Below are 27,266 nucleotides of genomic sequence, written 5' to 3'. Positions count from 1 at the left end.
TTATTTTTTAGACAGTTAGCCAGCAGAGACACTTTTCGCCTTCTGGAGGTTTTCTTCTAAAAGTTGTGTGGGGAACTTCACAGCGTCCCTCCAGGCACTGGAAGTAAGAAATCCCCCCAAGATGCCAGTCGATCATCCAATAAAAATGGTGTTCCCTGAACGGCTCTAGGGAAACTTGGAATGTTATATTGACTTTGTTTTATTTGGACTGGTCCTCATGAGTCCGCATGCCTGACAAACTTATCACCTGCTTATTTCCTTAAGGCGGCGTGTTTGTAATTAAGATTGTACACCACTGTGGCCACACCTCCCACGGCTGCTGTTGTCAAGGTGAGAAGAGGCTGTTTAGAGCAATGCTGTTCACAAATGGTGGCTTTAAATTGGGGGAAAGGGGGGGTGATGAAGGTGACCGACAACAATGGCTTCCGTTTCTTGTGCGCTACCATTACATGCTGCGCTAATTGCTAGCAGAGGGATTTTTAATAAATATTTCAACCGTTGCAGCATCATTACCGCCTTAATGTCGTTATTAATCTCCACCAGTGATTTCCACTTGGGAGGGGAAACGTCTTTGTGAGTGAGGGGTGGGTGTGCCCCCCCTGCCCCCTCCCACACGGAGGAGTACCATATAGTTATAGCAAATAATGGCTCATTATGAACAATATTTATCTTGGTTGGTTGGTGGGCTGAATTGTTCACTTTTTTTCGTTCCTGTGAGCATTTGTTGTATGGCGCACGTTTGTTAGCTTGCAACTGAAGATAATTTGCAGACCAAAAGATGAAAAAGTCTCCCTGGTGTATTTGCAGAGCATGTTGTGCAAGGCCTCTTTTCTGTCACGCTGTTTTAATACGCTAAAAAGGCGTGACAATGGCACCACACTAAGCCTCAAGTGAATTGCAAATAGCATTAGCCGCCACTTTTTTTTTTTTTACATATATATATTTATATCTATGTGCCCGCTGGCTACGCTAGCTAACCGCTACTATGGGAATTCTCCACACTTGGGCTGCTTTTTAGGACAAAATATAGTCGGAGATAAGTAAAAAATCCCAAATCCATGTTGGTTTTATCCAACAGTGTATTTCAAGGCTTTATTTCTAACTTTTGCGAGGATAGGTCATGACTGATAAGCAGCAAAGTCATTATACGTTCACACGCAGTGTATCCATTTTTATATAGTACATATCCACGCTTCAAAAAGGGCTCGAACTAAAGCATCCAGAATGGATTCAAACGGCCTCCGTTTCACTTCTTCCCACACACACACAACACAAAGCGATGGCGACCAAGCAAATAGAGCCGTGTGTACCGTCCAATTATGTGTCAGAGGTGAATAATGGCCGCAATAATATATTCACATTGCCTCCGCCGCCGATCAATTTTTAATCAAGCTTAGAAATATGGAGGAAGCCGCAATGACCCGCCAGGAACCGGCCCCATCATACTTCACCCGAGGACTCCCTAATTCTGCACTGACCAAATTACCTCCTCAAAGGCCACCCCCCCCCCCTTTCCCTACAGAACAGCGATAATGGTGCCTCCCAATGGGGGGGAAGGGCAAACTAATAGCCATGACCCGGCCTGATCATTAACAGGGTGGAGGTTAGGCAGGGTGGCGACCTTATTAGAGAAATGTTCTCTGATGATAAAGCGATTAGCTGCAACTAGAGAGCAAATGTGAATTCGCAGGCACACCGTGACATCATTGCAGCGGATCAACAGGATCGCATGAACGCAATAGAGGGCAAGACCTTTTTTTGGGAGACCTTCTTTTTCCAAATATTTATTCAAAACTAATTTAATAAACGAGGAGCTTTGACATGCAACTCTGACTGGCAATTTCTCTTGTTTGCGTTGCTATTCCGGTCAATCTGTGTTTTTTTTTTAAAACAGAAGGTACCTCATAAAATTTGGAACTGAAAAAAGTCTAAATTAATGATAAATTAAGTCCAACAATAATTACAATAAATCAAATAATAAAAAATAAATTTAATAATAAATTAAGTCTAAATTAATCCTCAGTGTGCTATTTTCAGTTTAAATTGACAGTAAATGAATGTTATTTAATAACAATGCTACAACGTAAATGACTCAAGGCTGCGATTCTTTGCTCGGTCGGGCAAGCTCAGTAGTAGAGCGGCGTAGCTCCGCCTACCCAATCTGCAATGAAAGCCTTCCTATTTGTAATAAAGCGCAGCCTCTCCGCAGAGCAATCCTTGGGAGGATGCGGCCGCTCTTTGCTATAAGCGCCCGCGTGCGTAAAAACAAACGAGCCGGCAGGTGATTGCGGATAAACAAAAATTACATTTCCAATAAAGGCTCTTGTCTCTTCGGGCCTGCCGCGAGCCCTCCCCCAAACCCGAGCCCCCCCCCCCTCCCCTGTCCGCTGTTTAACAGCCTTAATATAGCCTCTCATCAGCCTTCCTCTTGAGAAGCCACCTGAGAGCTCTCGTCTTTACGCCGGCAGCTCGAAATGTTTCAGGCAATTAAATGTGCCACGCCGGAATAGATGTGAACTCCACGAAACGGCACTCGCGCGATGGATGATTGGGATTAGAAAACATCTCTTTCAGCCGCCAGGCCGTTACTTATATATAGGTATCGTAATCGGCGGTATATGTCTAAATAATAACGCCGCATGATAACGCATTAGGAAGCCGTAAACGTGTTTATGAGGAGCAACCAAAAAATAAAAAGTATTGATATGGATGTTAACACTGAGATATAAATACAAACGCGGGAGCTAAATGTTCACTCGGGTGTTTGCACGGAATACAAACAAAATGCTGGTTGAGGATTCAAGTTGGTCGGTCGGTATCGTCTAATTGCCCGAGACTTGACGATGAGCTAGCTAGCTAACTAAGCAGCATGGCCGACCCGATGCCCGCCATGCGGAACAATTGCAAAGTGGGACGTATCGAGCACGTTAGCGTGCACGTTAGCATGCACGCGCAGCGCCAACCCCCAACAGGCCGTCGGGCCTCGTCCGCTTCCTCCTCTGATGTGTTTTCCGTGTTAACACTTTGCAGTGCCTCAGGTACATTGAGCTGCTTCCCGCCACACACAAGACCCATTTAGGATGTTTTTCATGGGACGGCATCCTTTTTATTTTTCAATTAAATTTTAATGCTTTTGTGTGTGTTTTTTTCATTCTTCCCCAATCTCTCCTTTTTGTGTTGCCATTTTCTCCATTACCGTTTCTTTATGTGACTTTTTCCTGTTGTTTTGTCATGAAAGAACTTTCATCTCGTTTTATAGGACATAACAAATAGTTGCAGTTAAGTAATTTCCCTCAAACGCTACCGTAAATCCTACAATGGCTGCGCTGCTTAAAATAAAAGCAAATGAATCCAAATGGAAGAGCTTCGAAGTCTAGACCTAGAGACCCCCAATTAGTGACTACATCTTAAGATGAAGGAGAGGTAATGTCAAAAGTACTTCTCTTCATGCTTCACATGGCTCAACAACAAATCGAAAACACACAACAATAACAACAAAAAGCTTCAACGCTCCTCTCATCTCTCGTATCAATGGCGGTCTTCAATTTGAATTGTTTGTCTGATGAGCAACAAGCTTTGAAGCGTCCGCCGGCGCGCCCTCATTCGTGTCCTATCGCATCTGACACCCCCAAAGCCTGAGGAATTGATCCCCCGGCATTGCCATTGATCAGTATGGGGCGGGGAGGATTTGAGGCAAGGCGGAAAGGGTCAGGAGAGAGATGTGTCATGTCGCGGTAATCGATGCTCACTCTACGGAAGGGGAGGGGGCGGGAAACGATCCCGGGTGGGACGTGGCTGGGAATTTTTTTTTTTCTCCAAGGATCGCCTATCACGAGCAGAACTTCCATTTCCGGGTCACTTCTGTCATTTATTCAAATTTGTATCAGCCACAGTTTATTTTTGAGGGGCTTTTTGTTAGAAGGTTATCATCTCAGGAAAAGGAACAAGATGGCTGCTAGCTTGTAGCATGGAGCCCCCGACCGAGCGACACTACTGATGGGCCCGGGAGAAGCGTTGTTGCCAGGTCCCCCGTGAGAACCCCCTCGGCCGTTGGGTAATGAATAAAGAAACAGGCCCTCCAACCATCTTCTCCATTGCCTTCTTCCTGCGCAGCGTAGTTGGCGTAGGCGCACAGAAAGGCAAACACGCGTGAGCGCCATCGGCCTGACAGGCGCACGATATAGCCTCGGGTTCGGACGATTGCCCGAGCGTACGTACAGGTGCGGGCGACTGTCTGTGGTGTGTTGGACTTCTTGAAGTCTTTCTTGAATTGTCACACACTTTCTGGAAAGGAGGCCTCGCAGGCGCAGGAACGCTCCGAGGCTTCGCCACAATGTGAAATCTACGCCCAAGACGGACAGGCAGGGAGGAACGCTCAAATATTCAGCTCGGGCCGATCGAGATGTCGACGGAGGCGCCGAGACCTTTTAGCGCGTGAGTTGATGTGACATTTCTAAACGCCGTTCGCTGCCGCCCGATGAAATATGGATATTTTGTTTTGTTTCCAACAGGATCCGTTTGACGACGGTGAGAAGAAAGGCAGCGGTTGTAGTTGAGGCTTCGGAAACCCTTTATGATGTTATATTATTTGACATCGTCCGACCCGAGTAATAAAAAGCCATTTGATCTATTTTGTAACCGAAAGTGTCTCACCATGCTGTTCCTCCGCATCCGGGAGAAGATTGCACGGTAACCTTGACCCATCCGCCCGTCGTAAATGATGCCGCAGTCTCATTCCGGCTTGTCATCACATCTGCAATCACACAAGAGCGATGTGACGTTACCAACAAATACAATCACGTGGAGATGAAAAGAGGAACGCAAACCGGGGAAGCTCGACCTCTAAGCAGGTGGCGCATTCAGATCTTTGTTTAGATTTGATTTTATTGCCCAGCACAAGTACAAGGAAAAAGTTTGCATCTGCCAGCGACTACTGCGTCTGTGAGTCCAGCAAGCGTCCTGGGACGGGCTAATACGACGTTAGCGGGCAAGCTAATGAGAAAAAAACAACCAGCTAATTGCATCCCTGCGTTGCAATTTAAATGATAAAAAAGCAACCCTCCCTACAATAAATCGCCGGCTAATTGAGCAAGAGGGCCGTGTGACCATTAAACCCGAGAAGCCACGCTATACAATTCCTCGTTTGGCAAAAAAAAAAGTGCCACGATTGAGCGTCCGGGCTGAAATGCTGATCCGCGTTCGGTGCTGATTTTGAGCTGGGCCGGCCTTCATTAGGTGTGCTAATGACCCAACTCGGCCACATTTGTACATTAGCAAATGAAACTAATGAGGTCAGGAGTTGGAAAACTGAAGTGTTTGCGTTTAGCGAGGAGATGTTTCTCTTTGTCCTGTGATTCACTTTATGCAAATGGCTCACTTTTCACTTAGACGTGCGTGTGTGCGTGTGCGTGTTGACGGTGCACTCTGTCGGCCATGCTGCCGCGCTCCCACTATGCCCCTGGGACCCATCTGCCTTCCCTGTTATTAATTCATCAGGCTTAACCATGCGGCACTTTACGGCTCTGTTTGGACTGACCAAGTCTTTCTCTCTCTCTGCCGTATATCGGAAAACAATATCAGTCATGCCGAGGTGATGTTTTCTATCCTGCCGGTTGTTCTTGGGCCATCTCGAAAAGAAAACTTATTGCCGCCGAAAGAAGACTCTGGAGTCCTTGGAGGAACCTTATGGGTTGGGGCCGAACATACAGTGGAACATCAAGTTCCAGGAATTCCAAGTCCTGAAGTTCCCCAATAGTCCTTCCCCCGTTGTCCTGTCAGCTTACAAGCACGGAAATAAAAGCTGAAAATCAGTCAAAAACGATTAAAGTGGAAAATCACTGACACTTGTGAGTATCCTGTTACTCTTTAGAAGGCCAGAAATCTTTTCTGGGAGGGTCCGCTCCCATTTTTATGCCTTAATTCCCATCGCGGCAACGTCGAGGAAAAACAAAGGCTGATGAAAAACAAAGCCTTTTAAGGGCTATAAACTTTCTCCAAGCTAATCTACGAATCTAAGAAAATAAGTCATTGGCCCTTCACTGTGAATACATCTTGATTGGCGTGTCTAAGAAGAGGCGGTGAGGAGATGAGAGATTGCAACCCTGTCAAAGGAGTTTATCTTGAGACACTCTTGACAAGAAACAAGACGAAAGTTTCCGGGTCGAAGCAACTAAACGAGCACTTTCTGAATTTGAAAAAAAACAACGGTGGATTGGTTGCGGGGCTTAAACTTTTACGTGCGTGGCATGACGGTAAAAACTAGAAACGGTAAAAAGGACGTATACAGAGTATAGTCGATTTTGTTCAAGCCAAACAAAAATGTTGGAAATTACAAAATAAAGTCAAAGTATGTGGATGAAATCTAAGGAGGCCAAACGCAATTGCTCAGAGGGCAGTCAACGAATGTTGACCAGTAGCTCAGCACCTGGGTTACACTGCCCTCCAGAGGCCAAAAAAAGAACTCGCTGCTATGGCGACGAGAAGAAACATCAGTATCCAGGTTGGCCAGAGGTCGACAAAGTACTCGCACGCTTAAATAACAGATAACTAAATCAAATCTACTTACGAAGTTTAAACAGGTAAGTAATTGCTAAAAAGATAAAAAGTATTTAAAAAATTGCTAGAGTTAAGTTTACAAAGTAGCATCTAGTTTTAATGATAAGCCACTTAAAAAAAAAAAAAAAAAAAAAGAATCAAGACCGGCATTACACTATTAAAGAAACTTCTTTCAATGTAATGAGCAAAAATAGTATTCTTAGGCAACGCAAGCAGTTAATCGATGGGCTCTAAAGTGGAAGCGTTGGATCTCCTTCAAAAGAAACAAACAGCCATTATCTCCTCGGGTCTCCATTTCCTACCATGAGCACCCTCACCACTGAGTGCCTCCCCCAGGGAGTTCTTTCGAGGCAAACAGGACTGTTTATTTGACAAAAAAAAAAAAAAAAAAGGCGGGAGGGGAGGGTTTAGAGCGGGGTTGCCTAATTAAAATGTTGCCAAAGCGTAGCAGGGCAGGCACTTTATTTAAGAACTAATTGCGCCCACGCTTGGGATTGCCGGCTTTTTGACGCACGTGCTTCTCGTCGTCACCGTGGCGACGATGAATGTTAAACAGTCGTGATACGGGAGGATGCGCGTGTGATTAGCGGCGGCCTCGGCGGGATGCTCGTTTTGTTTACCAACAGTTGTTTTTAATCTTCATGCCGTGGTGGCTTGACGTGTTGGGACTTGTCAGCAGAGTCAACAAGGCTTGTATTCAACTTGACGGAATATATTTTTAATCAGGGCGGCACGTTGATCTAGTGGTTCGACTGTCTGGCTCGCAGTTGTGAGGTTCAAGGTTTGAATTTCGGAGTTTGAATGTTCTCCTTGAGCTCGTATGGCCAATGACCACTTCAGGGCTCATGTTTAAGTACCTTTTAGAACCACTTAACTCATTCCAAAGCCATTTATCATTTGTATCATTTGTTTGCTTATCGGGTTTTAATATCTCGTTACTTTTCAGTGGTGTCTTTAGAATTGCTTTGCTCTACTTTCTTTGTCCGATTGATGGGCAAACGTTAACGCACAATGGAAACCGAGAGCAAGGGTAAACGTAAAGTAAGAAAGTGCTTCAGTTTAATCAACAGATGATTGACAGAAATTAAGAAATGCCAGAGGGACATAAAATTATGTGACCCCCCCCCCCCCTCCCCAATTAATAGTCTATCATTTTTATCCCTTTGGGCGTAGAAGTACTTTTAAAACAACCAGCAGGAATTGTCTTAAAAGTGTCGTCATTGGACGGCGTGGACAAGGACAAAGTCATGGTGGCGCTAAGTAGTTGAAGAAAAAAAATGGAAAAGAAGGATTGGGAGGGGTTGAGAGAGAGGGAGAATAAAATCCTACGTTGTATTACCTTTTCACACGTCTACCTCAAAGTGACAGGCCGCTAAAGCAAAGCCATCCCGGCAGCCAATTTCAACAGTTTTGCGGTGCACCCTCGCTCGAGTCAGGGTGAAAATGAAAAGCCGTGCCGAGACAAAACTTGTGAATGGACGCCTGGCTTTTCTCTTTTGATGTTCTTTCTTTTGTTCGGCATTGCTGAACGATTTACATTTTATGGATAGATATGGCCCGTAATATATTTAGAGATACGTCAAACATAGAAACAACGTATGTCGGTTAACGAGTCAGTTAATTGGTACAGTTAGCTTGTCTGAGAGCTAGCGATACAATCAGTTTGTTGTGTCTTTGATATTTGACGATAAAAGGCGTGCAACAAAGCGTCGTCCGTCGGAGTTGCTACTCTAACAGGATTAAAGTGTGTTCCTTCTGCTCTTATCTACTGTTTGAGCACTTGATCACGGACGCGTGCCCTAATCCGAACATCGATGCTGCTCCATCAACACGCTCTCCTGGAGCAAGCCGCCAACAAAAGGGGGCCGATTGAGAGGGCAGGGGGCGCGGGGTCGATTTGTGCACACACAGTATTTTTTAAAAGACGTTCCACTGTTGTTAGCTTTGATAGTTGATGCCAAACAGCTAATCTGGAAAACTGACAGGCGTATGAGATCGGCGAGGCATTTTTGGTTGGAGCGGAATTACAATGTGTGTGTGTGTGTGTGTGTGTGGTGAGGAGGGTTTGTTTGGAAAATCTAACAGGGAGATTAAGTGAGCTTGGTTGATCAGCGGTGCATTTGTTTAGCTCCGGACCGGGCAGATGAGAGGCTGTTTATGTCACATCTGTCATGAGCAATTGCAAATGTTTGGGACTTGTCATGTGTGGCGTACACAAGACACGCCGGCTGAGCCTTTCGAATGTGTTCAAAGAAAACAAGCGCTCAAGGCGGATCGACACTGATTGGCAGGCCGCTGCAAACAATTTTGATGACCAAGTGCAACTGAGTAAAAGGGGCTAATAAATACTGCTTTGTGTGGTTACAATATATAGCTAGCGCAGGAATGCTAATAGAAAACAAACAACCAGAGGACAACAAAATGAAGACTTTAGAGTTAACCTTGGCCTTTTACGCTAATATGTTATAAAGTAAAGCAATTTTATTGAAGAGGAGACGAAGAAAAGAAAGAAAATGGGCCAATACAGTAAAGTGGAGACTGTGGAGTCAAAACACAGCAGTGGACATTTTTGCATAATTGATGGACTGGGACAAAATAATCAAATCAAATAAAATGATGATGGGCTCCTTCAACCTTGAATTATCCAAACACTGAGTTCCCACAACAGAACTGGAATTCTTGACATGGTTCCGAGCGGGGGCAGACTCTGTCCGTCTGCGCCTCCAGGTTTAGGTTCCAGACCCCCACCCCCAAAAGTATCCACACTGACCACCGCAGAAACACAGAGCCGTCACTTTCAATTAGAAGCCATCCAAGACTATGATGTACAGTCCTGTCAAACAGCTAACGCACCCACATGGGGGGGCAAATGGTTCTGTTTGTTTATTGCATTTGATGTACTCAAAGAGCCCACAGAGTCAGTCGGAAGATGTTTTTAAACTCATTTGGATAGATCTATTCTATTTTCAACTCACTTTCTGCCAGGCTCCAGTTCATTACCAGAGCTTCCTCTTTGCGATCACATCTTTTGCCGTCAGTTACAGCAAACACTTAACCAAACACGCTAATGTTAGCTTACCGCGCTGGAAAGACTCCACAGTCTCCACTTTGTCGTCGAGGCCCGGCTTAGATTTCTTGACTGATATGTTCAGCCTGACTCTGATATGAAGCCAGTCCAAAAATGTGTGATTTTTGCAGTTTTTGCACAATCATCCTTTTCATTTTTGTTTCATGTGATATATTTCCAAACATGAGTGCTAAACTAAAATGGCTGAAGTTGAGACGGTTTGGCTGTAAATCTCAGCTAGGCGAACGGAAAAGTGGAGCCGCCACTCGGGCGAAAACCACAGACTAAACACTGATGACCTCGGTATTGACCTGCAACACACACACACGCACGCACGCATGCGGTCATGCTTCCATATCACTTCAGAGGACATTGACTTCCATCCATTTCCTGGAGATGTCAAAATGATTTAGCTTGCGAGCGTTTTTGGCGTGAGACAAATGTGCCTTTGATGCCAAGATCCGGCCTCTCAAACACTTGGCCAAAATGTATTTTTGTTCCAAACATCAAAGGAATTTGAAATGATTAAGTATTTAATTAAGCCTAATTTATAATGATTTCATATATTGAATGTTTGTTTTGACTGGGTTTATCTCCATTCTAAGATTATTTTTGAATGAAATGAGCCATGAAACCTTATTTTTTATATTATTTACTTCCTCTTTTAGCTATCGTTCTCCTCACTTTTGAACAAATTTCTTGTATCTTTTCCGTTGTTTTTTTTTTTAAACAGCACTATAGTTTGGTTTATCATTTTCACTTTTACTTAGATTGTTTTCATATATTACCTGAGAGCGCATCCAGAGCACAACGTGATTGTCTGTCGCCCCCTGGTGGATGAGACTGTCTACTGGGGGAAGTGGGGTCCCCCTGACTTCCCAATGCCCTCGAACCCCACAAGAATGGTTGGAGTGACCTTTGAACTCATACCACACACTAGGGGCGACCTCATTTATCACCTGGATGTGAGCTGTTGTGATAGGTAGGACGTGCGTGTTTGTGTGTTGGTGGGAGTCATTAGTGTTGTTGATTTTAAAAGGGTGGAGGGGTGGTCTTTGGAGTGGTGAGGGGGGGCAGACTTCATAAGTGTACAAAAGTTACAGACATGGAGACGCTGGCTTGATAGTTTCTGATTGGCTGAGGGGATGGAGAGGGCCGTGGGGGCTGCGCATGGGGATGGAGAGGGGTCATGGAGTCAGAGCTGACGAATGTGTCCCGGGCTTCACAGTGTGGTTTGAATTAAAGACAAATTAGGTTCCTTTCAAGCTCAAATTTAGTGTGAAAGGAGCTCAAAAGCTTCTGAGGGCTCGGTCCAGTAACCAGAAAGAGAGAAGCAGGAGAAGAGAATTCTTCTGAGAATTGAGAGAATTATTTTTTTTGCTAGTCCAATAATTAATAAATATATAGTCATAACATCTTTGCCAGTTTAATCCCAATGTGTACAGCCGTGTTACACAATACAGCGCCAAGGGAGATGGTGAAAAATACTCAGTGCTGTTTACTCGGCCGATGATGAACGAGTCTTCTCTCTTATTAAGCGTTTGTGTACATACGCATGCACAGACGAGGCCTTTTGGATGAATTGAGTCTTCCGTGCACTGATATAAACCAGACCACATTTCTAAGAGTATGGCTGTAACTAATACCCAAACCGAAGTGTACGCATGTCTATTACTTGTATTTGTAAAAAGAAAATAATAATAATAATAATAAATAAAAGTCAAGGACTTGAAATTTCTTAGTCTGAAGAACTTTTTTCCATCTTAAATTTAGCACGTATACGAGAGCAAGAACTTTTCCCATTTGAGCCACACGGTGCCAGTATAGGTCCACATCTAGTAGTCAGTCATTGGCCATGTGAAAAGAATACAAATGGAACTCATTTGTAAATAAATGTTTTTTTAACATTGAAAAAATATATATTTTTGCTAATGAACGCGGTAAAATCGAATTGATGTTCAAAACGTTGCTAGCGTACTGCTAACACACAATGCAAAACACCATAGACATGCTCACAAAATTAGCAATTATGCAGTAATAACCCTTTAATTAAATAACGCAAAGTGTGCATCAACACATGTAGACAGACGACTTTTTAATACTCAGAGAAAAACAACTAATATCAACTGAAGATTACTGAATCACTTGTGGATAATGTTTTTGTATGATGTAAACTTGTATTACACTGCCCCCTGGTGACCAAGGCACAAGTGGAACACAACGAAGTGGGCATTAAAACAGCATTAGCATTAAACATCATTATGCACAAACTTGTAAATACTGTATCCTATTTAATTTTAATTATAGCTATATGTTAATGGTGCAATACCACAGAGTGTAGAGTGCTCCTTTTCTTATTAAAAATACATTACAAAAATAGGGAAAGACTGGAAAAGATGGATGACATTTCTATTTATTCAAAAGGAGATCGATGCTATGAGATTGAAATGTAAATTAATCTTCGAAGTCATGGTACGACAAAGGCAGCAATGACCAGCAGAGGGCGGTACTACATCGCGCTTTATAAGATCCTGTCTGGGGGATTAGTTCATACGTGATCCTCTCTTTATAAAAACAAACAATGCAGTCTAGTGTTTAGTGGTGTTGTAAACAGAAGCGCTCAATCATCTGACTTGCTCACACTTTAAGCGGATCAATAGGTGTGGGAAAAGATCAACCCAGAACGATTGTCTCAGTAAAATTAATCGGGCTTTTGAGTAAATCATGCATGTGGAGTTTGGAACTGCATGTTAGTTCACACTGAGAGGTGAGATTAACCGACAAGGCATGAAAAGTTCGACTTTAGATTCCGCAGGTCTAAATCTGTATAAAATTGCGTACTGTATTAAAAAAAAAAATCCAATGCTAGGCATGTATCATATTTCTTTCTTTTTTTTAATACAATTATGCAGAAGCATTTTATTGATCTTTTTGTGGAAAAAATGGTAAGAAAAAAATGCAAATGAATATAGTCTATAAATTTCTATTACAGTAAGACGCACACACTGACATTTCCATGCAAATACACACACACATGCATATACCAAAGTACAAATGCTGTATTTTATTACCTTGCTGTAGTTACTGTACTGTTACTGTACTTGAAAACATTCATTTGTTCTTTTTACTTTTACTATTTGTGAAACCAGGCTTGTTAGTTGTTGTTTTTTGCAGATGACAATAAAATGTGTAGAAAGCACATAAAACTAGAGTGAGGTATACTTGTAGTCAACCGTGGTTGAGATTTGGATTTGAGACTCAGGCCACAAACTATAGGACCATATTGTTTTGATGAACATGTGTCCAGTGATTTTCTTCTTTCTTTCTTTTTCTCAGTACAAGTACTATGCAAGTTGATCAGAGGACAAAACTACTGCATGCTATTTTATGCGCAATGAGTTAGAAATCATGTAGTGGTTATGAGGAGCTAAGTCGGGGTGCTATTTATTGGGGGTGTGGGGCATGTGGCTTGCAGCCCCAGCACCAAACTGGAGACCTACGTCACAACTTCCGCCCAGCTTCCCCCCCTCCTCCTCCTCCTCCTCCTCCTCCCCCGGCATCGCTGGAGCGACTCGGGCTGCCTGCCTGCTTGCCTGGCTGCCTTGCAAACCAACATGGAGTAGCAGCGCGAGAGATGGGGCTCTAGCGGGGCCACCCCACGGCGACTACAACGCGATTTTTACATTGTAATAACAACAACCACCGTCGTGCGGAGGACATTTTTTCGGGGGGGGAGGGCAAAAAAAACGACAACCAGCCAGCACCTGAGGGCGAGTCCATATTCTCCTGCAAGGCGGGGGGAGGGAAGGCTTTCGTCGGACTAACAGTACCTGCTGGCTCGCTGAAAAGTTGGAGGATATCGGAGGAGAGGGGCTCGACATTTGCAATCGAAAAGCAGCTGGCTGACGAGGAATAAGAGCAGGGAGGTGAAGAGGGAGAAGGGGGGTGGGTTCGCACTGCACACCAAAGATTTCCAGGAGGATATTTTGGTGGTAAATGTGGATTTGTAGCGGGGATCAACGCGATGACGAGGACGAGGGAGAACGCATCCGCCGCGCTACGTGACCTAAGGTGAAGCGAGGAAACATGATAGAAGAAGAAACACACCCAAACGAGTAAGTAGCCATATAAAACCCCCACCACCCCTACATTTTACCCCCCTTTGCGCTCTCCCACTGCACCCCCCCTCTCGTGCTTAACTTGGTCTCGGCTACTTTTTTAAAATACCTTCTGTTTAAGATTATTCAAGATAACAGAACGCAATATGAGTTGCTGGGTGGCGAGATTGAAGGGCCACCTTGTGTTTGGAGAAAAACGAGGTGGTGGTGGTGGTGGAGGAGTCGAAGCGTGGGTGGATCGGAAACATTTTGTGAACGGATCGTCTGCCAGCAGCCCCCCGTTTTACAAACACTTCCCCCGGCTGAGAGAGCTTGGAGCTCTCACCACGTCAAATTAAACAAAAACGAGACAAGGCCACAAAGTGATCATATCGGCGCGTGTGTTGTTATAATATTTGTTTTTTTAGCTCCGTGTGTGCGTGTGTGTGGTGCCTCTAACCGAAAGGGGAAGTCTCACAGGATATGAGATATCCGATACGCCTCATCCGCCATGTCTTTTTCAATCGCAGCTCATTTGCATACCCCCATTCATAAAAAAAAAAAACGGTTTGAAACCGTGACGTTTTCCTCGCAAATCCCACATGTATCACGTTAATGTTGGTTAAAATAGCGTCATAATCGCCTCGCTTCCGTGAGCACCCACGAGGCTTCTCCATCGATCCAACATGGAGACGTTTGTTATGCTGGTTCGCCATTTTGGCTCTGCGATGTCGATTAGAGTATGTTTCGGTGGGAACTTGCATTTGGAGAGGGAGGGGAGGGGTGTTGGAAGGGGCCCGAAGGGCATCCGAGAGGGATGTTTGCGCTGCGGTAGCGTGACGCCGGCGTCATTCATAAAAGCCCTCGAAACTTTCCGGAGCTGTCTCCCCCATTCATGCCCGCCGGCCGCACTCGGCTCCACGGGAGCAACAGTGACAGAGCCTCGGCTCTTTGGAAGGTCACTTCAGCGCTATAGCTACGAGCTAAATTGCACAATTCAGCACAACCCTGTCTATTATAGCTCATGCGCGATATATATACACATCACAATAGCTATAATAAGGGCAGATTAGCAACTTTCAAAATACATGCCGACGCTTACATTTCACAGCACGAAAGACAATTACGAAATGATGATGACGGACTATAGCATATTTTTTAATTGCAATTTGTGGGCAAGATGCCCATTGACATTCATCCGAGGTCAGTCTGGCATCCCACGGAAAGGCGATCCACTCCAAACAAAAAAGCACTCATCACGTAGCAGACGCTCGAGTTAGAAGGTCTACATATTGACCGCCCCCCCCTCAAACGCCTTGCTAAGATTGTTCTGTTCCTCATGTTTATATTTGTCAGCATTTGATATCGAGACTATCCCCTGTTTGGTGTGGAATTTCATGGCGGTCGACCGGTAATAACAGTCAAGAATAACACACTAAATTTGTGCCAACAGCCTTTGCTAAGTGCACTCGAGTAGCCTTGTTTGGTCATTTATTACCTCCGACATACCTACGTTTACTTACACGGGCGTCATCTTTGAGGAATTTCCTAAAATATAACATAACTATATGGAGATACACACAACAGAGAGCGTTGTTGTCCGTAGAATGTGACTTCAAATTCTGAGCACTTTTTTATAGTGATCGCGGGTACACAATTTCCAAATCTTCGATGCAGATTTCCCCCCAAAATGTTTTTAATGGCTCAAATGCAATCAAGACACGAGAACGGTGGATTTAAGGATCAAGGGTTATAAGAATACTTCCACCTTGAAAGTAACCCAAGGGAGGCCCGCCTTTAAACATGCATTGTTGGAAATACACGGTGTGTGATTAAAATACCATGTCGGTAGCGCATTCCAATCAATTCTATGAACTTAATAAACCGTGGTCTCCCCCCCCCAGCCAAGTATGCACGCACACACACACTATCATGTGGAACAGATCCATGGTAACAGTGTTTCCTGTGTTGTACTCATCACAGCTTTTATATAATAGCCTGAGCTGTTTATATCTCGAGAGCAAACAACAGAGTCCGATTGTTTGTCCTTTTTCATTAAAACAATAATTCATCTTTGCTTATCAGCTGACGGAATGACCGAGGGATTTTAATAATAGCCAGAGTCCATGTCAACTTTGACCCTTACAAGCTCAGCCCCTTGCTTTGCCGTTTTATTAGGGTGATGATTGATGTGAATAAACGTGGTTAGCGCCACCGCAATCTACACGTATCATGTGCTTTGCATTTCCAGGCCCGAAAATCCCCTCGTTTGGAATTCTCTTCAAAGACGCGACAAATAATGTCGTTTTTGATGTGGCGCTTTTCCCAGCAAATCTGAAATACAAAATGACTCCAGGGTGATTGAAGCGGTGATAACTCAGCCGGAAATCACATTGAATATCGGCCGGCGGAGTTTTAGGTCCATAAGCGTCGCCACGAGCGAAAACCGCAACATCCGAGTGTTTATGTAAACAGAGTTGACAAGTTATCAAACACAAGGAGGGTTTAAGATACAACAGTCTTGCAAAGCGTGAGAAAAATAGGCTTTTGATTCATTTCCATCTAAATACAATGTTGTTGGACTGAAAGTATTAGCCGCTCAAGTCTAAGAGGATATGAAGCATTATGGGGAGTTTTGCTTGACCTTGTAAGAGGTTTAGAAGCAATCAGCTTATTTTCCACCTTGATTTCAACGGATCAGATGTAGCGCTAACACGACACACGCTAAGAACTACCACTTCCAGTTTGCATTATTCACCACACTTTGACCCAATGGCAGCGCTTTTCAAAACAAGATCCGGAAGCTTTTGAGTCTGTAAAATAATTGGTAAAAGATTCAAAATAGAAAAGCAGGTGAGAATCACCCAATTAGCTTTGGGCCAATTCAAATCTCGGATAGGATTGTGTCACGTTATCACATAAATGTAACATTTCTCCGTAAAGTTATTTTTTAACAAAATCCGTATCGTTACAAAAAGGAAGTCCTGTTTTAAGAACAAAGGGCGTATTTATTTTAATATAGTCCCATCTTTTTTTTTCCTCTCTTAAATAATCGTCTTTTTGTTGAATTTATGTCGACTCCAAAGGCGTCCGCCTGAATGACTTGGCTGGGCAACCTCTCCGCTTGGACACGCGAGTGAGTGTTCCATATAAGGGTGTCGGATTGGCAAGAAGCCGATCGCGACATCCCCCCCCGGGAGACATCAGTGTCAATAGTTGGGAATGAACTCGCTTCACCTCGCTCTCTTTTTTCGTTTGCGGAGGGGATAGGGCAGCTTTTCATTCCATTTCTATTTCTTCTCAACATGTGGAACTTTTCAAAGTCGCCGCCTCGCAAAGTATACGTGACGAGTTCACGCAGATTCTTTAGTAGCCATTTTTGGAGGTGTCTTTGACGATCGCTGTCAAAACATTTTCATGAAAATCCTAACTGATTTTGGAGTGCACAGAACATGTCAGCAAAACCTTGGAGCCACTCGCTGACCTGGAAACTTTCGGCGCGGCTCACCCTCCGGCTGTCAGATGTCATGGTTTGCATTATGCTTCAGATTGTTAAGATAAATTAAAGGCGTTTACATAATTAGCAAATTAAACTGGACTGGAAATTTGATTTTTTTTCCCAAGACCTGCGCATGGTGTAGCTAATGGGGAGCAGCATTGGTAAAGTTTGATCCCCACTGAATATTAGCAATTTTTAATGTTATTTTTTTAAGAAAAAAAAAATCAAACGCTGTGCGCATCAACATAGTCAACTGTCAAAAGTTAATTGTGATTTTAAAATGTTTTAATTGCGATTTAATTTGATCTTTCGAAAAGCCAAACTTATTCAAAATTCCAAATTTGGAATTTGAATATCAAATATGTGAAGAAAGCCTACGTGTGCCTCGGCGTTACAGATTTGGCCTGAAACAATACGGGCGCATCAAAAAGTCACCGCCACTTCCTGCTGGCGTGGACTTGAGGTGTGTGCGGCATAAGCAGCGTAGCCTTTACGCGTATGCGTGCTTGTGTTGATTAGACCAAGGAGTGGCCTTTGTCAGCTCTATTCAGAGGAAGTGTCGCCGCCCTTATCACACAGCACGAGCCCTTTTTTTTTTACGATCGCAAACAGTCATGCATGAGTCGGATGCCGCACATGACGACCGGCAGTCCCGGTTAGGTGACTCGCATTGTTACGCATAAATCACATCCTCCGATGCATCTGGAATCGAGATTTTATTCCGATTCTATCTGGAGTCTAGATAGGGCCAAGTTGCCTATAAGTCGTACATTTTCTGAAACAATTTTCACCAAGCATGGTGTGTATTTATGTGTTGATTTGGTAACAGTAAATTAAAAATGATGGGCAATTATGTCATTAGGCTAATAAAATTAATTACACACGTATTCACTGATGTGACTGCCAAGAGAAGCCAATTGGGTACTATTGAATTATTTTTTCTTTTTTTTCTGAATTGGTACATAATGGTGAAGCCCAGTCGAGTGTTTTTTTTTTTTTTTAAGTTGCTTAGAACAATTGCCATTACTGAATGACATTTTTGGGGTCATATTTTTCTAATATTAGCACAAACAAATGAGCCAAACTAAGAAGTGGAGGCTAACCACGCCAGCGGACCTTCAACCTGACGACGGATCGGCTGATTAAATTAGAAGAGGTGATTGATGAATTGCCCTTTATCAGCGCAGTTGCCAATGAGTGGCAAGAGTTACAACATTTGGCAAAAAAAATAGTGACATAAAAATTCATATGACTACAATTTAGAATTTGACGCAAAAAAAAAAAAAGCTCAAGCTGGTCATTTTTGTCTGAATGAGGTTCCCAACCCTTGCAAATGTTTTTGCGTGCATCCTTGTCCGTTGGTCTAGAACACGCTGCGGCCGCCTCCGCCGCCGTGTGTATCAAAGTAGCGCTTGTGGCTCTTCCTTGTGTGTTCCCACCACAGATTACAGGGCCTGTCAGCAGACGGGGGCTTTAAACACGGGTCACAAGACGAGACCGAAATGTGACATATTCACATCACTGAGAGCGTTGATAGCCGCCATTGTGTATTTTGAACCATGTGTGCTTATAAAAAAAGGTCTGGATTTTTCTTTTTTTGCTGTTAGTGCTGCTCGTGGGTGGCCCGACCTGTCGCACATGTGTTTTCAAGTGCACCAAGAGTCAGCTCGTGATGGTGATCAAATCTAAGCGCTATTGTCTTTGTAATGGCCAAGTTTTACGATGTCCCTCATTTCTACAACTGTTAGCTGACTAAACTAAACGCAACAAACAGAGAATCTGACAAAAAAGTGAGAGGGGAACGTCTGTCGGACAACTTGTTGCCCATCCCAGAGTTATTTATACGAGCCGTCGTTATGACTGAAGACTGTCTCAGTTAAGGTTTCAGGAGCCGGGGGAACGCTACTGTATATGTCAATGGACGAGAATGGAAATACAGATGTGTGTGTGGGCGAGCAAGTGAGAGATGAAGAGGGGGAAAGGGAGGTGCAGGAGAGAGAGAGAGAGGTGCTGTTATATAATTAGCTTACAGACAGTGCCGCGGATTTGACGCATCTATGGACACACACAGAGCACAGGTGGCGAAACCAGTAGAGCAGCTCCCTCCCTCCCACCCACGCACATTCATAAAAGAGACTGAATGACAAGCTGGCTGACGGTGTGACGACAGACAAACAGTGGAGTCCACACACCCTTTGCATGTTCATTTTTAAAAGACACACACACACACACACACACACACACACACAAAGACTCCTTCCTGTTGTTGTCAGATCAGTGCACGGAGGTCATTGTGTCCCCATGGAGGGTGGCGACCATCATGTTGGAACATGACGACTCTTTTGTTCTGTACTGGTGAACTCGGTAGACTAAACTGTCGCAGGGACTTCCGTCTGCGTATTTTTTTCTTCTTCCTCCATTTCGTGTGGAATCGCCGGCAGATTGACGTTCTATTTTTACCCCCCAAGAAAAAAAATCCCGTATAAAATTATCGCGCAGGTGCGAGTAGATGAGAGTTTAGGATGGAAATGCCACCAATTAGGAGCCCAGGTTTAAGTTTATAAAATACGGTTACTTATGTAGGCCCGCCTGGTCGTGCGCGTGTGCGTACAACACCTCCCACGTCGTTAGAGCCGGGACGAGGCAAAGTCGTGACTGCAGACGCCCTCAAACATTCTGCCGATGTGTGGAAAGCAAACTCAATGCCGGGAATAGATGATCCAGTGAACTACCGTGTAAAGGTTGCGCAATCGGGCCGAGTGTCTAAGCGTGGTTCTTATTGTCATGTTGCAGTGACAGCTACATCGTGCGTGTGAAAGCGGTGGTGATGACGCGGGACGACTCGAGCGGAGGCTGGCTGGCCCAGGATGGGGGCGCCCTTAGTCGGGTGGGGGTGTGCCGGCTCCGGCCGCCCGAGCTGCCCCAGCTACCGCCCTCTGGCAGCTCCCAGTTTCTCATCCGGGGCGAGCGGCTACGGGACAAACAGGTGAAGGCGGCCATGATGTATCCAAGAGCTAACTTTCGATGGAAAGTTTTCATCTTTTTGAAATTCCTGCAAGCCTCATCCTGACTGATGTCCTTTGGGTTGTCAGGTGATCATGGACTGCCCGTTGAGGAAGGACTTGGTGTACACCATCGCCACGCCCACCTTTCACCACTGGAAGGTGGAGGACCGAAGGTGCGGCCTTTCCTTCCAGAGTCCGGCCGATGCCAGGGCTTTCGACAGGGGAGTGCGCAAAGCCATCGAAGACCTGGCCGAAGGTACGTAGCGCCTTGCTAACAACATTTAGCATTCAATCACACCACACAAAACAGGCACGCTCAATAACTGCCGTGCTTACTATTTCTCATTTGATTGTTTTCTATTCTTGACTAAGAAGTGTTTACTACTGGGCTTTATTGACATTTTAGCCAACCAGAAACTTTGTGGGAACTTTTAGGGAAAGGCCCTTTTTTGTTCCCAATACACAAAACCAAGTCATAGTGTTGCTTCCAAATGAACTTTACAGGAATAAGGTTTGCAAATTGACACTGTAGAGGAAGCAGTAAACGACCTTAAACACTGGTGTCAAACTCAAGGCCCGGGGGGGTTTTCATTCACAAAAGCAAATAAAGTGTGTCAACTGCAGGTTTCTTACAAAGTCAATTTGGCCTGCAACAAAAAATGAGTTTTTTTTTTTTTTTCTTTGTCCCGTAGGTTCCACAACCTCCTCAACAGCACTCCAGAACGAGGGCGAGCTGGGCGACGACGACGTCTTCACCGTAAGAGTGTTTTCTTTTCGCTCAACTCAGACAACACTAGAGCTGTTTGCAGTTTAAAAAAAAAAAAAAAAAAAAGTTTGTCTGCTTGAGAGGGTCCCCCCCCCCCCCCCACCTCCCTGTAATACGACACTGAGAGCAGCAGGCAGGGTCAGAAGGTTACTTCTTGCCCCCCCCCAACTCTCCCTCCACCCACTCGAGCAACTTAAAAAGAGAGCAACAGCGTGCAAACTAGCGGCTCGCAGCTGTTTCCCAGCTTAGAGCCGGGCGGCTGATTTACGAGAGGAAGTGCCTCGTGGGTTCATCTTTTGGACTCTGGCTGTCTGCTACGGCCAAGACTAATAGGTGCTCTGCTGGGAGTGTACCGCCACCGCGGAGATGCACACAAACACCAAAAGAGGCTTGGACAAAGCTGTCACGGGACTCCACAACACTGGGAACTATAGGCAAAGAGATTCCCTTGCAACATCAATACTTTGAACAATTGTAGCAGATATTTGGAAGTGGGGGTGTGCCTAATAACTGTAAAAACACATAAAAGCTGAAGCCGAAAACTGAATCGCGATAAACTAAGGGAACGCTGTAATGTGATATTTTCAATGTTGTTGCCATATCTGCTGTTCCTTTTAGCTTCTGTTAATGATCTGGCGGTGCGGCGGCCGGTAGGGCTCGCCAAGCGCGCAGTCGTGGACGGCACGAAATGCGCCAGCAGATTTACAGTCATCGGGGGACGGTGGGAAGGGGGCGGGACAAATGATTCCTCATCGTCCTCCACCTCCCTTTCAGAAGGTCTCCCCTGTCTCGGAACAGTGGGAGTAGACGCGACGGAGAAAATTGGGTGTAAATTCTAGGTTCATCCCAGGAGGACAACAAAAAAGCCTCGAAAATTAACTTGGAAGTAGCCAGAATTTGAAATGAGAGAAAAGACATATCGAAGAAACTTTCAAACTCGCTCACAGAGTCCGCTAGCGATCCGATCCTGTTTTGAATTAGTCGCAGCCTAGCAGGCCAGAGTACAGGCGGTATGTTTTGTTATTTTTGGCCGGCTGCTCCGCAAGAGCTTTGTAAGAAAGCAAAGAAGAGGGGGCAGGGTGGAAAGGGGGGGCGTTTGGAATTCTCAGTATGGCAGTGTCCATGTGGGGAGCGCTGCTCAGGAACGCGTCCAGGATATAACGGGTATAGCTTCACCGCACACACAAACGCATTTCTGGGTCATATAAATCTGGCAAATAATTCATAGAGTTCAGGCCTCGCTATGTGCCAGATGGACGGGATCAAAGCGCTGGAGGTGAACAGTTTGTCCGTGTGATCATTCTTAGGAATAACTTCCGAGGGGTGAAAATGACACCATGGCTAAAACAGATGGGTCATGCGAGAAACATTGTTTTAAATGGATGTCGCTTTTAAGCTAGTAAGCCCCGCTAGTACAGTGAGACCAAATGTTTTTTTTTATTTGAGTAATTTGGTGGCGAGCAAACAATTCTTCAAGCTATATAATACACTATCATCATCACACTAAATATAAAACATGTATTTAAGAACCACAACTTTGCCTTCCGCTAACACATGACGCTAACCCAACGCAATAAATAGGCTAATGAATAGCATCGATAGGCTATGGTGGTTGGTTTGATACACTGCTTCACAATTTTTTTTTTCATCATGTTTTGTAGTAGTCTACACATTTTCTGGAGAAGATCCCGGAAAACTTCAAGCTAAACCATATCGAACCAGGAAAAACATGGCTCGTATGTTTACCAAATCTGGACAGTGTTTCTGTATCAAATTCTTAGATCTCCAAAATCCCACACCAACACATCCTGATAGTTTATTTCTCATCACAAAAGACCGCATCCCCAAACACGTGCCTGTCAGCTGGGACATGGATACCCCCCCCCCCCCTCCCTACGACTGCCTAGGCTGACCTGAAATCGATCTGCCCGCAAACTGCGTGGCCAGACGTGTGTGGTGCCTGGCCAAGATTTGACTTGGAACGGCGCCCTGACGGTCTTTTGGCAGAAAGGCAGGAAGGCGGTCAGGATACGGGTGACATGAACAAGCAAAGTGGATTGAACATCCAAACCCGTCAACACTCAGGACTCCTGGAATCGTGTCTATAATATTTTTAAGAAGCAGGTTATTTTTTTTTTTTACTGACTTGAGGCTCCATAATGGCTTTCTCGGCAACCTTCCATTGGGAATTCCCGTTGAGAACAATTCCCCGGAGAGCTGCTGGAAATGTCGGAACGGGCTAATCCCAGCCAAAGCCTTTTCTCAACTAAATGAGCTTTTAGCCTTTTTAAAGAGATTTGACCCCAAATTGGATGTCCTGCTAATAGACAGATACTAACCATTACTGACAGAGATGTTGAACGCATTAAATTTTCAAAGCTATACACTGACTTTGACGCTAATATCTTTTGCTCATGTGACAACTCAAACAACAAAAACAAGACTGATAAAGTGCTTGTGGTTGAACATCTTGTAAGTCTGCTAATTTAGCGAAAGAGTGAGGTTCGACTCAATTGAGGTCAAGCGCTATCGAAAACTTTAAGGGACTATTCGCAAAAACGTTTTGACTCCATCGCCATGGTAACCACATCCGTAATCGTCCTAAAGCCATTAAAAGACTACCTGCCTTTTTTCACGGTTCCGTTTCAAGGCAGATGCGTTGAAAAGTTTGCCCCCGTTTCCAAATGAGGAAGCCAAGGACTGAAAAACAAAGTCGTACTTTCCTGTTTTTTCCCCAATCGGAGTAGAGCCTTCCTGTTTTTGTTTGTCAAATCTCGACGTCCGCCTCCTGGCGACCGAGCAGTTTTTTTTTTTTTTGGTTTTTTTTTTCGCCGCGTCCAATGACAACGCAGCTCTCAGACGCATCCTGTGTTTGTTTGTCGTCCTCCTCCTAGAACGCCACCGACAGCTCGTCCAACTCCTCCTCCCAGAAGCTGGAGAGCTGCCTGCCGCCGCTCGAGTCCTCACCTCTACCGCAGAGGCACAGGTGCATGCTGGGATATCACCACAACCTTCACGACTCATACCGGCTATCGGACCACTACCTGCTGGACCAGGTTGGGTTTTATGTTCCATCCTCGACAAGACAAACTAAAGAACTTGTTAGACTGAGGACCCCGGTAATAGTTTACAACCTGTCAACGTCCCAGTTGAAACTATTCTCTCTTTCCACAGCCTCTGTCCCGGATTCCCCATGTCACCTTTCAGGAGGATGAGGAAATTGTGCGCATCAACCCACGCGAGCGCAGCTGGGAGCGGGTGGGGGACCGCGTCAGCGAGCGTCTCCACGCGCGCCCGTCAGAGCGCTCTTGGCTCACGGGCTACGAGGACTACCGCCACGCCACCATGCGCGACAAGTTCATCCAGATGGACGACACAGAATCCTACGTCCACTTTGCTAAGACAGAGGCGCATAAGCACGACTACACGTACCCGCTAGCGCCTGTCCTCTCGCCCTCGGACTCCGATCCAGCCCTAGGACCCTTTGCCGTTAAGGGCCACCACGGCGGGTCCTACCGCCAGGGCTTTTCCGTGGTCTCCAGCCAGCCTCGCTCCTTCCTACCCAGCTCTTCCTTGTCCGCCAACGGCGGGAAGGGCCACAAGGAGGACGGTCTGGAGCGGGCCCACTGCGAACACTGCGGTGAGGCGTTCTCGGTGGCGGAGAACAGGCGAGGCCGGTGCCAGGACGCTCCGGATCCCGTGCGGGGATGCGTCCGGCGGGTCAGCTGCATGTGGCTGGCGGACACCATGCTCTACCACTGCATGTCCGACCCCGAAGGGGACTACTCGGATCCCTGCTCCTGCGATGGGGGCGAGGGCGGCCGGTTGGGCACGCGCTGGCTGGCCCTGCTGGGCTTGTCTCTGGTGGCGCCGTGCCTCTGCCTGTATCCACCGCTGAATACGTGCCACCGGGCGGGCTTGGCATGCGGTTGCTGCGGGGGCCGACATAAGGCCCTCAGCTGAGAGGGAAAAAAATTAGAACCCAACGCAAGCACAGGGAAGGACAGGGGACAACCGCTGAGGTTTCGCTTGATCGCCTGACAATTCCTGGAATTGATATAAGCCAAAAAGTCATAAAAAAAATATTAAAAAACTGGTGCATTTTCTAAGAAGCCTGGGAAGATAAGCTACCCCTAAAGGCAGACACTTGTCTCGTCTCTCCATGCTCCATTTCCGGGCAAGAGACCGCACTCTTTTTTTTCAGGGGGCCTTTTATTTTTGTTTTATAGCTGAATATATATGTATCACATATGCAGGTACTTTATATTTTGTACACTGACTTTGTCATCAGAGAACTTAAATTGCAGTGTTCCCCCGCGAATACAAGGATCGAGCCGTGCCGCCAAAAAAAAGCTGACGTCCGCGGTAATTGACGCACGTCTAAAAAGCTTTATAATCGTCAACAGATGCCACAAGATGGCGATAAAGCATTGCTTGTCTATTAGACAGAACTACGGCTTGATGACATGATGCTCGCCCCCGTCATTTCAAAATAGTTCCTTGGCACCAAAGCAATACTTTTATATGAAACATGGCTTTGGCCTGAGCACAAAAACAGCAAATGTGAGTTTTTCTGCAGATGATCGGTTCCAAAAATAAACTCGCGGCTTATGCGGGGGAATACTGTACTCTTTTCTTTGTTCTATTATTTTCTTTCCTATTTCAACATCCTTGTTCCAATCGAAACACTACATCTGAAAAGTATGAGGCCACATCCTAGCAATCAAAAGATCCCAAAGATTTTATTTATTTTCTCATTGTACTGATCCACAAGCAGTTTTGGCTTTGTGGTTCACTCGTGGTGCCTCCGGTCACACTCACCCATTATTGTTAGGATTATTACAAAAGGTGCCTCAAAAAGTATAATCACTAAAATTCGGAAACCCTGCCATTCTTGGGAGCGTCAGAAATTCATGCTTTTCTTTTTTTTTGCTGCCACTTGCCTTAACAATCTGGAGTGAAGATTTCCGTCGCAGAACTCAAAGCGTGGTGACAAACTTGGTTGAAAACTTTTTTTATACTTAAAAAAAATAAAAAAGATATAATGAACAAGACTTATCTGCGGCGTACAATCGGCTCAGACCAACGGTGACATTAGAGGAGCAACACAAATCCCAACAAACTCAATTTATACTGTACATTTTGGGTGCCAAAATACAAGAGTCATTTATGACAAGTGTTAGCATTGCTTTCTGTGTGCTTTAAAAATCGTCGTGTCGTTTTTGTCAAATCTGAACAAACATTAAGCAACATGCGAAAAACAATACTAGCACTGTGCCATAAGTGATGTGGACAAAACCATGACAAGTTGCAACTATTATTAAATTTATCCCTTCCTTAAGTACAAAATACAATTACACGCCAATCAATATTTTGAAGAAAAAAAAATCAGTCGTGATACATTGCATTGCTACTGTGCGATATCTATGTTGAAGTATCTACTACCTATGTGACGAAGTCAAGCTATAGAAAAAAACATGCAGACATCCAAGAAATGTAGTTATTTAATGTGATTAAGGATATTAAAAAAAAAACTCAATTTGGTAACAGAAAAACAACAACTGTACAATATCTGATATTGGCTCAAGTATACTAAATCGATATCTCATGTTGGCATATCTATATTGTATCTGATATCTGACTGCTTATCAGATTATGCCATATAAATTCTGTAATAATAAGATATCGGTGTAGCCATACTGTACTGATATCAGCACGTTGATACTGTATTTGATATTTGATGTTGGTATATCGACGCTGTATTTACATATATTGCAATATTTTGTTCCATCTCTTGCTGAAATCATTTTGACAAATGCTTCACATAAATGTTTTTTTAAGGCATCTGGAGCGTTTAAAAGGACAAGGGTGCCCCCCCCCCCGCCCCAACTCAACTAAAACCTAGGAAGTCAAGCTCCCATCCGGATAGAGGTGCCAAGGAAATGTCACTTACTGTAGTTGAAGTCCAGAATGGCTGAGGATGTCCTTTTACCTTGAGTCCGTCTCCCACGTCCTGTGCTTTTGTGTCCTTGGTGTGTTTTTTTTTACCTCCCGACACTGCATCTGCGGGGATTGAAAAAAAGAAGTAAAAAAAAAAAACATCCCATTTGTAGTGTCAAACATCGGGGGAGAGACAATCAGAATAGGAAAGTGTGCGTTTGTCTTTTTTCCTCTCCGTCCACTCTTTTATGTGTCCTTTCAGAGCCAATTTACAAGTGCCTGAACGCATCGTCTCTTCTGTCTTGTATTAAAGTTGAGAAGTTATTAGGAAAAAAAA

At 44.7% G+C, this 27,266-nt stretch overlaps 1 protein-coding gene across 1 annotated transcript; it reads left to right on the top strand.

Annotated features, from left to right (window-relative positions):
• Positions 1-13,164: 13,164 nt before the first annotated feature.
• Positions 13,165-27,266, top strand: LOC119135176 (sprouty-related, EVH1 domain-containing protein 2-like). Its single transcript, XM_037272585.1, has 6 exons — positions 13,165-13,737; positions 20,012-20,204; positions 20,311-20,479; positions 20,916-20,980; positions 23,884-24,045; positions 24,164-27,266. Exons 1-6 carry the CDS (start codon positions 13,709-13,711, stop codon positions 24,950-24,952), a joined length of 1,407 nt encoding a protein of 468 aa, XP_037128480.1. The 5' UTR covers positions 13,165-13,708; the 3' UTR covers positions 24,953-27,266.

This window comes from Syngnathus acus, chromosome 15 (genome assembly GCF_901709675.1).
Source record: "Syngnathus acus chromosome 15, fSynAcu1.2, whole genome shotgun sequence".
In the NCBI taxonomy this organism is placed as follows: domain Eukaryota; kingdom Metazoa; phylum Chordata; class Actinopteri; order Syngnathiformes; family Syngnathidae; genus Syngnathus; species Syngnathus acus.
The sequence above is the reverse complement of the archived record's forward strand: the minus strand, read 5'-3'. Positions and strand labels throughout refer to the sequence as shown.

What these genes read in the sequence shown, in the direction of transcription:
- LOC119135176 (XM_037272585.1), top strand. Translation starts at nt 13,709, where the DNA reads ATGATAGAAGAAGAAACACACCCAAACGA. An exon ending in CATCGAAGACCTGGCCGAAG is followed by an intron (nt 20,480 to 20,915) that starts GTACGTAGCGCC and finishes TTTGTCCCGTAG; the next exon opens with GTTCCACAACCTCCTCAACA. An exon ending in GCGACGACGACGTCTTCACC is followed by an intron (nt 20,981 to 23,883) that starts GTAAGAGTGTTT and finishes TCCTCCTCCTAG; the next exon opens with AACGCCACCGACAGCTCGTC.